The 14994-nt window shown below is 38.0% G+C and overlaps 1 protein-coding gene across 1 annotated transcript in view; it reads left to right on the forward strand.

Annotated features, from left to right (window-relative positions):
• Nucleotides 1–14994, forward strand: part of trpc6b (transient receptor potential cation channel, subfamily C, member 6b) — a 37460-nt gene that overhangs the window by 1950 nt on the left and 20516 nt on the right. The window contains exons 2-3 of the mRNA XM_051656285.1: nt 10651–11407; nt 14220–14405. Coding sequence (XP_051512245.1) covers nt 10651–11407; nt 14220–14405 — 943 coding nt within the window. The remainder of the gene's footprint in view (nt 1–10650; nt 11408–14219; nt 14406–14994) is intronic.

Below are 14994 nucleotides of genomic sequence, written 5' to 3' on the forward strand. Positions count from 1 at the left end.
TCCCTGGGGGGTACCAGTGCTTTGTCTCAGATGTTACACATTTAGAGTGTTTTTAAAAGTTTATATCTGAGATATAAATTCCATCAAACTGCATGACCTAATCCATTTACATGGATTAAAGCAGTGGTTCTCAAAGGGTCATGGCCTAAAAAGAGAGGACAACATGCTTCCAATATCTTTTGTTGTTCACATCAATGGCTGAGCATCAAATCAAACTCAGTGCAAAATCGTGGTAGAAGCCAGTGAAACTAAGGCGATGCCGACATAGAGCTCATCCCTGGTAAACCATGAACAAAACTATGTATAAAATGAAAATACAATACAGCCCAGATTAATTAAATATGGATCTAGATGCAATGAAGATAAACATGGTTTGTGCCAACCACAATGCATTTATTGGCTGCTGAGAGCATGAAATAATTGAAATTCTAAAACATTTGTAAATCAAACATAATGTGTTAATAATTTGGCATATTGTTGGGCCTATGCAGTTTATGATAAAATTAATACATTTCAGTCTTTGATTAAGAGGATGTTTTTGTTACTTTTGCACGATAAACAATTTTGGTTCTGCACTTGCACTTGACGTTTAATGTAAAATCTGTGTCTATGATCATATGATATATCACAAGCTAAAGGAGAGATTAAAAACCTTTCATGCAAATGTGAAAACAGAGACAGGTCAATTTACTGAAAGTGTTGGGCAAGTGGGAATTTTTGTCGTCACTGGGCTCCAAATGGCAGTTGATAATTTGGAGGCAGAGTAAGTCATTAGCAGTGACTCAACTGCCAGAAGCCTCTTCATTCTGCATACTCTAAAATCTGTGAATTGCATAATTTGTCTCGTAGAGGGAAACATGTGTGAGATTAGCAAATTCATCTGTAACCAGGTGTAAATGTTTGCAATGGTAAAAAGTTATTTTAAAATGATAGTATATTATATTTGCAATAGGAGCCGAAAGATAACCCATAGGAAAGAAAATCTAAAAAATTAATGTAGCGACTTTTTTGCAAAATGATATCACGTGGTTCATAACATGTTTTGCGGCAGTTCCCAGGTGAAATGTCCACTGTGTGTCGCTAAAAGCGAGTTAAATGTTCTCTTTTTTTAAAGCTGAAGTGCATAGTTTCTGCACCACTAGCGCCACGAACTGAATTGCAAAACAAACGGTAATTTTCATAGTGCCACAGAGACACAGTGTTCACAGTTAAAAAATAAAATAAAATAAAATAAATAAAAACAACAACCTGTGAATGGCTTACATATAGTTGTCTCTGCATATCAAGCTGGGATTTTTACACCGGAAAAGTTACACAATTCAGCTTTAGGGTTAATGCGCTATCAAGTTTGATGCTGATACTGATACTTGGTAAGGGAGATTGCCAGCAGTCATATCACCCTGCAGCTTTCATCTGGTTACCCACTGAAGCTAAGCAGGGTTGAACCTGGTCAGTACCTGGATGGGAGACCTCCTTGGCAAATCTATGGTTGCTGCTGGAAAAGGTGTTAGTGAGGTCAGCAGAGGGTGCTCATTCTGTGGTCTGTGTGGGTCCTAAAACCCCAGTATAGTGAAGGGGACACTATACTGTAAAAAAGGCACTGTCCTTCAAATGAGGTGTTAAATGGAGGTCCTGACTCTCTTAAAAATCCCAGGGCACTTCTTGTAGAAGAGTAGGGAAGGAACCCCAATATCCTGGCCAAATTGGCCTTTCTCAATCATCATCTCCTAATAATCCCCATCTATGAATTGGCTTTATCACTCTCCTCTCCACCAACAGCTGGTGTACTAGTGCACAATGGCTGCTGTTGCAACATCCAGGTGAATGCTGTACACTGATGGTGTTTGATGAGATCCCCATGTTCACTATGTAAAGTGCTTTTGTAGTTTAGTGAAGTGTAGTGTCAGAAAAGTGCTATAAAACAGTGCTGTGTGGTGGGCTTTTGAAATGAGGCAGAGTGCCATCTCAGTGTTTTTTTTTTTTTTTTTTTTTTTTAACCAAGTCCAGTGTATACATAGCTTTCAGGTTAAACTCATACAAATGTGAAATCTGATTTAACACAACATATGATATAAAAAAACTTGACCTACATAACAATATATTATATAAAAAAGTAATTTATTTACACATAAATGCAACAACATATATTTCAAAATACAAAAATGGCTGTTCTCCTATATATAACATATATTTTCCTATAATCATAGTTTATTATCATCTCATTTGAATAGGCTATGTACACATATGCCCAAACAAAATTAACTATTATATATTTGTTAATATGAAATATCTTTTAACTTACACTGTAAATAAGCATGAAATACTTATATTTTTGTATGTTCATATTAACACTATTTATTAAATCGAAATCAGAGCTAGCTTTAGGAATTCTGCAGTTTATGTCAGCATTGATCGACTGCTCGGGAAAGAGTCCTGCCCAGGTACATGAAGTGGTACACTGCATGAAGACTCTGTCCGTTTACAATGATGGACGGTTCTGAATATGGAGCGTGGGGAGCTGGCTGGTGCATGACCTCAGTCTTCTTGATAAATGGTGAGACCGAATTTGTTGCATGCAGATGAAAACTTGTCTATACTGGCTTGCATTTCTGGCTCTGTACTACCATTCAAAGCACAATAATCGGCAAAGAGAAAGTCTCACAGCACAGTTTCCTTCACATTGGTGATGGCACACAGTCACCACAGATTTAATAGTTTCCCTTCAGTTCTGTACTTCAGATACAGAGAATATCATGCTAAACATAGTAGGTGCTAAAACACACGTTGCCATTGGTGACTGGAAAGGCCTCCATTAGTATGAATCTGTCTGGATAGCCGAATTTCGACATGATCCTCCACAGGCCCTGAGTGGAGTCAAACGCTGTCGTGAGGCCCACAAAATTGTGTAGAGTTCACGATTCTGCTCTTGACACTTCTCCTATAATGTCAATTGTCCCCATGTCCCTTGCGGAAGCCGCACTGTGATTCTGGCAATAAACCCTGTTCCAGGTGAGTGATCACGTGGTTCAACAGAACCCGTGCAAGAAATTTCCCCGCTGTCGAGAGCAGCAAAATTCCACTGTGATTGTTGCATACCTGGTGATTGCTCTTCCTCTTATAGAGGTGTATGATGGACGTGTCTCTAAATTCCTGACTAATGGATCCTTTCTTCCAGAAGGACTTAAACGGCTCAGTGAGATTCCCTAGCAGCACGGGACCACTGACTTTGTACACCTTTACTGGTATGGCATCTTACCCTGGGGCTTTGCCACATGACAGCTGGTTGATGGCTTTCTTTACTTTGTCCTATTCTGGTGGAGCATCCATGGAGTCATTGACTGCAACCTGGGGCATCTTGTCGATGGCATCATCATTGATGACTGAGGAGCAGTTGACAACTGCTTCAAAATGTTCAACCTATCTCTGGAGAATCTGCATCCTCTGTGTAAGGAGGATAGTGCTATCTGAGTTTAGGAGGGCAGAGCTCCCAGAAGACTGGGGACCTAATGGGGCTTTTCCACTGCACGGTACAGCTCGACTCGACTCGACTCGACTCGACTCGACTCTGCTTGCTTTTTGGGGGTTTTCCACTGTGGATAGTACCTGGTACCTGGTACTTTTTTTAGTACCACCTCGGTCGAGGTTCCAAGCGAGCCGAGCCGATACCAAATGTGACATCAAAACCCTGCAGATCACTGATTGGTCAGAGAGAATCGTCACTACCAACGTCACTGGATTTGCGACACAGGACATCGACCAGCTAGTTTTAAAGTTAACAACATTGACAGCAATATCATTTGTTCACGCGACTTTCGAATTGCAAAAAGAAATGGCTGTGCGCAAAACCATGCCGTGGTCAATAAACGAGGTGCAGACGTTCCTCTCATTAACGATGAACGAAACGACGCAAAACGAAAAAGTCTTTCAGGAAGTGTCTCAGCTGTTGGCCGCACACAGCTACCAACAGTGTAGGGAAAAGTTAAAAAACTTAAAAGTGACTACAGAACCATCAAGGACCTCAACAGCCAAAGTGGTTCAAACACAAGAAAGTGGAAGTGGTTCGACCAAATGGACGCTATCTAGACCGGCGAGCAATGGGAGGGAGAGTGCCCTGGACTCGGCGTTGTTGGAGTCCACGATGGAGGATGGTACGTTTTGTTACGTTAACTCTGTATTCTGCTTGAAAGCTTCACTTTATTTAGTTGACCAGCTACTGGAAAGCTTGCTTGTAAAACAACCAGGCAAAATCACTGTGCAACAACTGCTTTATGCAGCACAATGAGCTAGTAGCTAACAGCTAGCAGTCGTGTTATTGTTTATGGTCAGTAATGTTTGTGTCGCATTTAAGATGATGTCACGGCAGTAGAGGCGGCGCAACTATGACGATCAGCCTATAATCCCACCCACGTTGAGGCGGCACTAAACTGCAGTGGAAAAGCAAGCTCAGAAAAGTGCCAATAGAGTGTGTTCAGGGCTTTATAGAACTGCTTAAAGTCGTTCCTGTCTGCAAACGCCTGTATTTCATCTGCTTTGGTGCTCAGCCACGAGTCCTGCATTTTGCACAATCAGATCTATACTGTACTGTTGATGAAGGAGGCCTTCTTTGCCACTGAGGATGGGTCATTCTGACAGGCATGATGCAGGCGGTGCTTCTCACCAAGTAAGGCCTGGATTTCTGCATCATTTTCATCAAACCAGTCTTGCCGCCTGTGTGTGAAGGGCCCCAATACCTTCGATGCAGCTGTATGTCTTTCTCAGCGGCATCATCAAGACGAAGATCAGCAAGTTAATTCTGTAGGTCTTCCGCTAGATTTTCAGTGATGTGGCTGTTTTTCAGCTTTAACACGTTGATCCTTTTGAGGGCCTTACAGCCTTGTGGTCGGCATGATACGGAGCTTTATTTTGAGCCTGTCATCCAACACAGTCTTTGTCTCCCTGACATCTTGTGTGTCCCTTCTCCTGATGATGACATAGTCGATCAGGTGCCAATGCTTGGAGCGGGGATGCATCCACAAAGTCCTGTTATGGGTGGGGAGAAATATGACACATTATTATATTTCGTAATATTTTATTTGTTTTATGTATGTACAGTCATTTATTTTTCTCTCCCGAATTTTTGAGGAGGCACTACCTCCATTGCCTCCTCGGAGAAATCTCCACTGCTATATACTGTAAGTGTGTAACATTCACTCATTCATTCATTGATGATATGGCTCTGGTTTCTGGTCAGGAGGATGTACTGTAAACTGTTCCTCTTATTTCCAGTACATTGACAGCCTTGTCTCCTGGTTTGATAATAGTGATCTTAATATCACCAAGTCAAAGGAGCTATGTCTAGAAAGCTACACAAGAGCTGGTAGCACAGCCCCATTTATAAACTAATTAGCATTAAGGGGCAGGATGTGGAGCAGGCTAGGGGCGTCGCTAGACTTCAGTGTCATCCGGGGCTTAGCCCACAGGCATTATTATTAATCATACAATTAATAATAATAATAATAATAACACATTTAAAAACAGTTATTGTCATCTGGAGGCATATTCTGTGAGGGCTAAAACTGGGCTGCAGCTGTCCGGCACCTTTGCTTGTTTGCCAATCTGTTCTATTTCTTTTATGTTCCGACATGGTTTTTGTTTGTTGTTTTAGACATTCTGGCTCAATTTCACAAGTATACTTGCTCAGACACCTTTCAAGTTAATTATTCTTCATTCTAGTCAGTTCCGCATGCTGGTAGAGGCAGCTACTCAAGACTGCACGCCCCTGCATACAGACACGTGTTCTGCTTCTCTATTGTTCTGTGGTGCGATCTCTAATTCATAGAAATCGTGAAATACTGTATGGAATCAACTGCTCACTCATTTCTGGGATCAACATGCAGTAGCAGTTTTGCTTAGTTTATTTCAAAGCTGTAAACCCCTTAAGAATGTACTTTTAAATAGTAAAATAATTGGATAGTTTAGCATGTTCAAAGCCAAGATGACGCCTTACCTAGACCAAGAAAAAGATCAACTTTCCAGCTGTCATCTGATTATTATAAAATTCATAAAATACATCTGATATTATTATTAAACATTTATTTTTATAATTTAATGTACTAAATCCAATAACTATTTTCACAATTAAGTTAAAAAAAATAAAAATATTTATAGACAAATTATATAACAGAATCCCAGTCAAAGAGATTCATCTGAGAGAAAAAAAACCTATATTTTATGAAATACCATACAGGCCTATAAATATATACATATTTAGACACCCATATTGTTAACTGAATGTATGTTATAACAGCAATCACATGATTAAGATTCCCCACCTCCGAAATCTCAATTTAACCCCTGCATTCATGACAGAATATATTATTAAATTGAATCTACTACCAATTGTTAATGTTCACACTCCATATAAAAACTTCCAGATGAATAAATGGTTAATTTTTGTTATTGACACAGATGGCAGTAGGCTATTCATATTAATAATTATTTTAGCAACTCAATATTAGGCTACAGCAAGCAAATATGCACGATTTGTTTTATCGGCATAACAGCAAATTAAATAATAGGTAGTAAAAACTCTTTGCTAATGCAGTAAAATAAAAAACTAAAAATAAAATAAAAAAACAGAACTGTTTGGACCTACATAGGCCGTTAAAAGCGGTCCCGCACCTGTCATGCAGTTGAATTAAAGTTTTGGAAGTTAAGATAAAATCCAGTGGAGAGAGTCTTTTTCACTAGCTCAAGGAACGATGATTAGTTTATTTTCAATCATCTCCATGCTGGATCATTTTGAGTATGATCGAATGCTTATTGATTACGTGATGCTTAAACGTGAATAGATGCAATTAAAAAGGAATGTTACAAATGCGGATACACTCGTTTCAATGCGACCATAATCTAATAAATATGTATTAATGTAAGAATTGCACTACATTACTTTATATTTGTTTAAAATGTTCAATTCTTTCAGAAATAAAGACATTCTCCATGCACGCAGCAACTCAAGAGATTAAAGTTTTAAGATGAATTTGGCCACGGCCAATGATTTAGAGTCAGCTTTCCCCTTACGCTAGTAATTAAAGTTTGTATATGAGGTGGGGAAACTGATCCTAGACAGTTTACTGGTGCTGCTACAAGCATTGTTATCCAGGAGCTGCAACAAGAATTTCCAATCAATACCTAATAAGCATTAATACGAACATCATGCCCATGGCCATGGGAAGGCTAAGCCTTACCCAGCCTTACACATGCTCTGCCTATTCCCACAGGCCATAGTATAATATAAAAATAAGAACAATCCTTCCTTCCATGACTTAAAAAATTACCACCCTACCTGTCAAATAATAATTACATTAAGTGCAACACTGACACCGGTTCAGGACTTTATATAAGCAAATGTCAGGTGCACAATAAACAGATCAAACACATTTTAATTTAAATTGCAGAGGATGAAAGCGAGAATTACAACTTGTCAGCTCATTGTTCATTAAGCAGAAATTAACGCTAACAATAAAATCAAAGTAATTTAACTATTTAAATTTGCAGTTTTCATTTATCATAATATTTTGAGAATAAAGTAAAAATAACGAGAAGAAAGTCGAAGCACTATAAGATTAAAGGCGTAATATTTTGAGAATAAATCTAAAGGAAAGTAATATCAAAGTGATGTCGTGGACAACAGCAAAGTGGTGTGTCTGGGTCCAGGGAGATAACTTGGCTATGCAACCGAGCTGAATTTGTGGGAATGAGGTGTGCATTAGTACATGAGTTTTTAACATGTGGGCGCCTGTCAAGGGAGGCACCAGATATAGGCTCGCACTCAAGTTAAGTGAAAAATAATTGGAACTGCTGTGAATTATATAGGTCCATTTCAAGATATTGTATGTGGTAACATCCCCTCAGTTATAGTATTGTTTAGAGAGGAAAACTCAACAACAACACAGAGGAGGATTGCTTGAATCTGTCTGGTTCTTTCTCCTGAATAAATTTAATTTCCTACATATCCACTGCAGTGTTCGGATACTAATAACTCTGTGCTGATGCGCCAAAAGACCAAGGATTTCTTTATTGCAAAATCCTATCCTAAAGTATGATTTAACAACATCCTCCACATCCATCTCTTGCATTAACGAAGCTGCTGGCTTGGTGTCTGTTCTATTGTTGTGATAATGATGCTCTGTTTAGCCTAATATTGAGATTTTTTTCTCTAATATTTCTACTTAATAATAATAATTTGTACTTTATTCTCAAAATATTATGACTATAATCTCAAAATGCTACAAATGTATTCTAATAATTTTGATTTTATTCTCATACGAAATGTAATCTCATAACGCTACAACTTTATTCTCGTAATTTTGCTTTATTCGCAAAATATTACGACTTTATTATCGAAATCTTATTTTTCTATATTTTTTTTAATGTGGCAGTAAAACACCATCATGGGATCACAGAGTAAAGTTAAAAATAACTTTAACTTTTATAAAATGCATCTCGAAACACCTGCGTTGTTTTGTTTTTTTTAACAAAGCAAAGTTTCAACGCTTGATAAATGGTAAGACAGTGTTTTCCCCTTTTGCTCTGGTGTGCAGACTTAAGTACAATAAATACATAGACAAGTTCAATGCCATTTGTTTTTAAACCATTTAAAAATCAAGGCATCCCAAAGAGGCTATTTAAATGCAGCAGTTTAACTCCACGCACATGACGTGGAAAAGGAGTGCATATACAGGCAGTCATTTCTGTTTGACTTTAATTAGAGATTTTATCATTTTAAGACCTATGTATTGTGCTATTTAGGCTTATTGCTCACTGTTCTGCTATTCTGAGTTGCGTTTGAGGAAATTCCATTGCAATAAACATTCTGTATTCCCACGTACCGACTCCCAACTAAACTAGAATAACCGAACAAGATGACTGGTGCATGCATTAAAATCTACTTGGTGTGTGTATTGGTAATGAAGATTAGAAATGAGGCTTATAGATTAAATATTTAGGAATAAGGCTTGCATAATAAAACCTCAGTGCCTCTGATACAGAAAAGCTGCACCCCTGTGAGAGAAAATAGAAAGGTCCCACACAAAGCGTTCATAACTTCTCTGATGAACTTGAGCACGAACAGCAGGTAAATGTCAAAGTGTGAACTGTCAGTTAATGCAAGTTGGGCTCACTGATCGGAATTAATTTACATCTGAAGCCAGAATTGAAGCCTTCCTTGTTGCTTTTGTACCCTGATGTAATGAACATTAAGCCTTACTTTTTTTTTTCTGATCACAAAAAAACATTCGGGGCTTCAGCCCTATCAGCCAGGGTCTAGCTACGCTGCTGGAGCAGGTCACCAATTTTAAATACCTTGGTACAACAATTGGTGACAAACTCAATTTTCAGAGTAATGTTGACTACATCCATAAGAAAACGAGGCAGCATCTTGCTATCCTTAAGAAACTGAGGAGTTTTAACACCAGTAGCCTACACATACATTTTAGATCAATGATTGAACGCATTCTCATATTTAACATTGTTTCATGGTATGGAAAAAATAAGCCATTAACCAGGCAAGTCAGATCATTGGACATTTAAACAATTTGCACTCAAGGACTTATTTTCCCAATTCATGGAAAAAAGTCAAATGAGATATAAAGAATAAGGACCATATTCATCCCATTCACTCTACTTTTGAGATACTTTCATCTGGCCGTATACTGGAAATTCCCAGGGCCAGAAATAAATAAACTTTATTCCAATGGCAGTAAATGTGTAGGTACTGTGTGTATGTGCATGTATGTCAGTCATCTTTTTATGCCAGTGTCAAAGGCAAATTTCCGTTCAATGACAAATTAAATGATGATAAAATTTTAACTAACAAAACTACGTTAATAAACTAACGAATAGTATCATTGTGAGATAGAAAACACAAGGAAAAGAGCATAAAATAAGTGTTTACGGACAATAATTTGCTGTTTTACTCATGATTTATGTGAAATGGAATAAAACTTGTTGTTTTAGCGCCTCTAGTGCTCATTTCACCTGGAAACAGCTGTTATATGTACAACGAGCGAAGTAAAAATTATTTTGCAAAAATAGATATAGTAACATGATTCTCTGATACCAGGTTGTTGTTTCTCCTACAAAACAATGTGATTAAATGAAGAGAAAATGCAGACTTTTGCTTAGTCTCCTGCATCATATATTATTTTATCCTGAGCAAACTACAACAGTGTTTCTTTTAAAGTTTCAATCTCAACAATGTCTCAAATTGTTCTCAGATTTGTCTAAGATACCAAAGTCTGCAATCCAAAGCCTGAGATTTCAAACATGAATTCAAACATTTCGTATCAAATTAAAAATGCTCAAGATGATCTGGGCTATGCTATCCACATTCATTTTACAGCTCTATTCTCTGACTGTTTGTCATTACAGAAACATCTGAGACTCGTATAACTTTATATACTTAAATGAAATATATCTAAGAACTCAATTAAATCTCATGACTTATGAAAGAGAAACCCTTGAGCAATAAAGTTTTCCTATGGAAATTTAGAGTGGCTTGCTTTATTATAGCAACCTCATCCAAACCGAGGACATTTAGACTTTTACATTACCAACTGTTACCTTGTTTTAACTAAGTGTTGTGATTTTATGTGTTCTCTGTTGGGTTAGGTGGGGCAGCGATGACATTCAGCGGCATACAATGGCTAAGAGCCGCCATATGGCTATGCGGAGACCGGCTTACATGTTTAACGCTCGATACAATAGTTTGTCCTCAACTGAGGAGCATTTCCTAGAAGCAGCCGAGTATGGAAATATTCCTGTCATCCGTAGGATGCTGGAAGAACTTCCGGAACTTAATGTCAACTGCGTGGACTACATGGGCCAGAACGCATTGCAGCTTGCAGTTGCCAATGAACATCTGGAAGTGACGGAGTTCCTGCTAAAGAAAGAGAACTTGGCCCGGATAGGTGATGCCCTGCTGTTAGCCATAAGCAAAGGCTACATTCGTATTGTAGAGGCAATTCTGGGCCACCAAGCCTTTGCGGACACAACCAAACTCACCAACAGCCCCCTCCAGGCAGAGAAACAAGACGACTTCTTCGCCTATGATGAGGACGGCACTCGATTTTCCCATGATATTACACCCATTTTACTAGCTTCTCACTGCCATGAGTACGAGATTGTGCACATTTTGCTAAGGAAGGGTGCCTGCATTCAACGACCGCATGACTACTTCTGCAAATGTAACAGCTGCCTGTACCATCAGAGGCACGACTCTTTCAGTCATTCACGATCCAGAATCAATGCCTACAAAGGGCTGGCTAGTCCTGCCTACCTGTCCCTGTCCAGTGAAGACCCAGTGCTGACGGCTCTAGAGCTCAGCAATGAACTGGCCGTACTGGCCAACATAGAGAAAGAATTTAAGGTAGGCATGATGCTGTGTAGGAACAAACTGTTTTCACTCCCAAGTCGTCAAATTCTGACACTTGTGCAAGAGCACTGCGTGTCACTATATAGATGGTGCCCTTCAGCATCTGTTTAGTGACAGGGACGGAAAGCCCACCCTTACAAAAATGGAGACTCCATGGCAAATTTGCCGCAAACTTGCCACAAATTGTCCATTGTTGCTAAAGGTTTGCTGCAGGTTCACCACTAATGGAGAAGAGCTGCAAACTTCTGGCAAACATTTTCTGTGAATCACAAACTCACAATGAGTGGCAAATTTGCGGCAAATTTGTGGCAAGTTTGCGGCTAGTTTGCTGGAACTCTCAATTTTTTGTTCAATGATAAACCTTTGGCGTCAACAGACTGATGCGAAGGGCATCAATATAGACCATTTCAATCTGTGTGTGGTAAGGATTTCTTAAAAAAAAAAAAAAAGGATTTCTTTCTGCTACTCCAGCATCTGCTAAATTACTAAATGTAATAGTAACTGACTATAGCGCAGCTTCATTCATAATAATGGAAGAGATCTATAGTAATTTTTTAGCTCTACCTGTCAAACTTACAATAAGTTGGCATAAATTTAGTTCACCTACCAGAGATAAGATATGTGCTACCGTTATTATTACTGCATGTATCCAGCCATCTCGCTTCACTGCAGCAGTTCATGCGTCCATTTGTGGTTGCTTTTTCAGAGCTATAAACACTTTAATTTTCGTTAGTTCCAAGCATCCAGGGAGCATCCAGCCACTGAAAACCATGGTCCACATTTTAAAAGTGACATTTTATGACAATCGTGTTAACATTAGTAACATTAATAGTGTCAAAGTTACTATAAATAAAGTGCCTTCATACTATTTTTAAACGTACAATATTAATCAAATGGATTCTGATGTACGTAATTTTTTTAATGGCTAAAACAACAAGCGATAACAAGGTAACTACATTTGGCAAAATGAATCATTTAGTGCAGAAACTGTACTCTCCTCCGCCATTTTGAAAGTTTGTCTCCTTCCAACTCGGAACTGGGATTTCAATGCTCTCTCAGAATTTCCCAGTTTGAATTTCCCATTAATAATTTAAGAGGGCGTTCATGTGCAACTTCCGTATTGGCAACTCATAGTTACAATGATTCCGATAGCACATGAAGACAGCGTAAAATATGAACTTAACTTACATCAGCTTTCATCAAAGATACTTCCTGTCTTTACTGTTAAACTGTAAGCACCACTCAGGGAAAGGTTTTGTCGGCTAACCAAAATGGAAACTGGAATGAAATACACAGAATGTGTACAGAAAGCAACAGATTAAATATTAAGCGCTGTGAACTAATAAATGTTGCAATTGTCATCTGTCATGACAAAATTATTCTCCAGTATATAATTTCATGATGATAAAATTAATATGCTCTTCACATCAGTCTGTTGACAGCAAAGCCTCATCGCTAAAGGGTCGCATTTGGCGTCTAAATAGTGATACTCAGGGTTCTTGCACAAAGGGCCGTATTTTACATCTTGTGAGTGAAAACCTGATAGAAGAAGGGAGATGGAGACTCTATTATTAATAAACAACAGAAAATGGCAGAATGAGAGAGGTTGTTGATTTCAACATGATTTGAATTAGATTCGATTTTGAATGAATGATTTTACACAAACGTCATTTTTTATTTTTTTTTTTTATTCTGTTTACTGCCTGCTTTCTGTAAGTGGTAATAACAGTAATTGCATTAATTGTGACAGGCAAATAGCACTGACTTAATTAAATAAATACTGATAAGATGCAGGTTTTTGCACAAAAAAGTGGTGCAGCTGTTTGACAGTTTTTAACTTCTGGGAAAACATACCAAACATATTGATAACATCATCTTTTTTGCATGGGCACATTTTACACATTTTTGCCCAATAAAATTCTCTTTAGAATAGGAATGTTCTCTTCCCTGCCTCCAGCTAGAAGTAGAAAGTAGCACATCATGTTTCAACAGATAACGTTTGTACTTTATTTCTTTTCATCAATTGATTGCGAAGGAAGTGGCTGGGATATATTCATTCTTAAAGTGTCGTCACTGATAATGTTCATGGTACAATCTGTCAAACATGGTTTTACTGGGCTGTGATGTAAACCTAAGGCTATAGGCAAAGTCTTCAAAATGTCACCCACCTTACCATTTCAATAAGAAATAAGTCAAGACAGCAAAGAAAACTGTAAAAAAGTTTGTCATGGGGTCTTTAGAGATAGTATCAGTTGATATGTATGCTATGCATAAAGTATGTTATGCCTTTTTGTGAACTACTGCTTATCAGGGAGTGTAAATTATAAGGATAAATTAGAAAAAAATAAAAGCTACACTGTATGTTTAAGAGTCACAATTGAGGTTTTTACTAACTTTTTTTTTTGCTAAATGCATATGGATGTGGGTGTGCAATTTTGCCCGTTGGTTGGTGAGTTTGTGGCCTTTAACAGAGAGTGGGTTGCTTAGCTCTGCATTATATGTTATTATTGCCGGGTTGAAGCAGATGGTACAACAGTTTTTTGTTGCTTTCCAGAAAGAAAAAAAATTATTATCTGCAGTGCCATGTGTCTAATCACATGCCAATTATAATTAATTTCCATGCTATTTGGACAATAGGTGGCAAACTCTGGCTGCACCATAGTTCTGATAATAAATGTGTGGGTAACACCTATAACATCATTCATCATTATGTTGTTAAAAGGTGAACTGTGTAATATCTGCGATAGGCTATTATTAGGCATAGTGTGTATATTTTTCACAAATATATGCCAATTTCCATTCACAGAATGATTATAAGAGGCTGTCTATGCAGTGTAAAGATTTTGTGGTTGGACTTCTCGATCTGTGTCGCAACACTGAGGAGGTGGAAGCCATTTTGAATGGAGACACTGAGACAGATGGCCATTTTGAAAATGGTGGGAGACCTAGTTTAGTTCGATTAAAACTGGCTATCAAATACGAGCTGAAAAAGGTGATTTGTTGTGATGAAAAGCATTAAAAAGGCATACAGTCGCTCTGTTCCAAAACCTAGTGACTATTTTACCCAGTATTTTAGTCTGCTACAGTATGTATTTTTATGCGTATTAAAGCATTGCATGTTTAGCTAAGCAACATTCTAACGCCAAACTTTTTCTGAATCAGTTGTGAGTCGAATCTCTTCTGCACTTTGCGCAACATGATCATGCTGGAAATTGACATGGTACTTCCAGAAGTTCATTTAACCTGAAATCAACTTAATGACAAATTACTGACACACCTCGTCCCCCATCTAACATTGTTGCATCAATTCAATTGTGATTACATTTCCCTCTGGCGCTTTCGTAAGTACCAGGAAGTCATCATGTTACATATTACATAAACAATGGAGAGCATGATTCTGAGGTTGCATTTTTGCATTAAATTAAGTTTTTTTCTCCAGTGGTTAGGTTTAGGGTTGGGGTTTGGGTTAGAGCGAATGGATAATAAAACATGCATTCCTGTTGACAATATTATATCATTTACTACTTAAAATACAACTCGCTTTTGGTGCCATCCTGTGGATATTTCACCCGGAAACTTTA

The sequence above is a fragment of the Myxocyprinus asiaticus genome, chromosome 26, assembly GCF_019703515.2.
Source record: "Myxocyprinus asiaticus isolate MX2 ecotype Aquarium Trade chromosome 26, UBuf_Myxa_2, whole genome shotgun sequence".
NCBI classification, from domain to species: Eukaryota; Metazoa; Chordata; class Actinopteri; order Cypriniformes; family Catostomidae; genus Myxocyprinus; species Myxocyprinus asiaticus.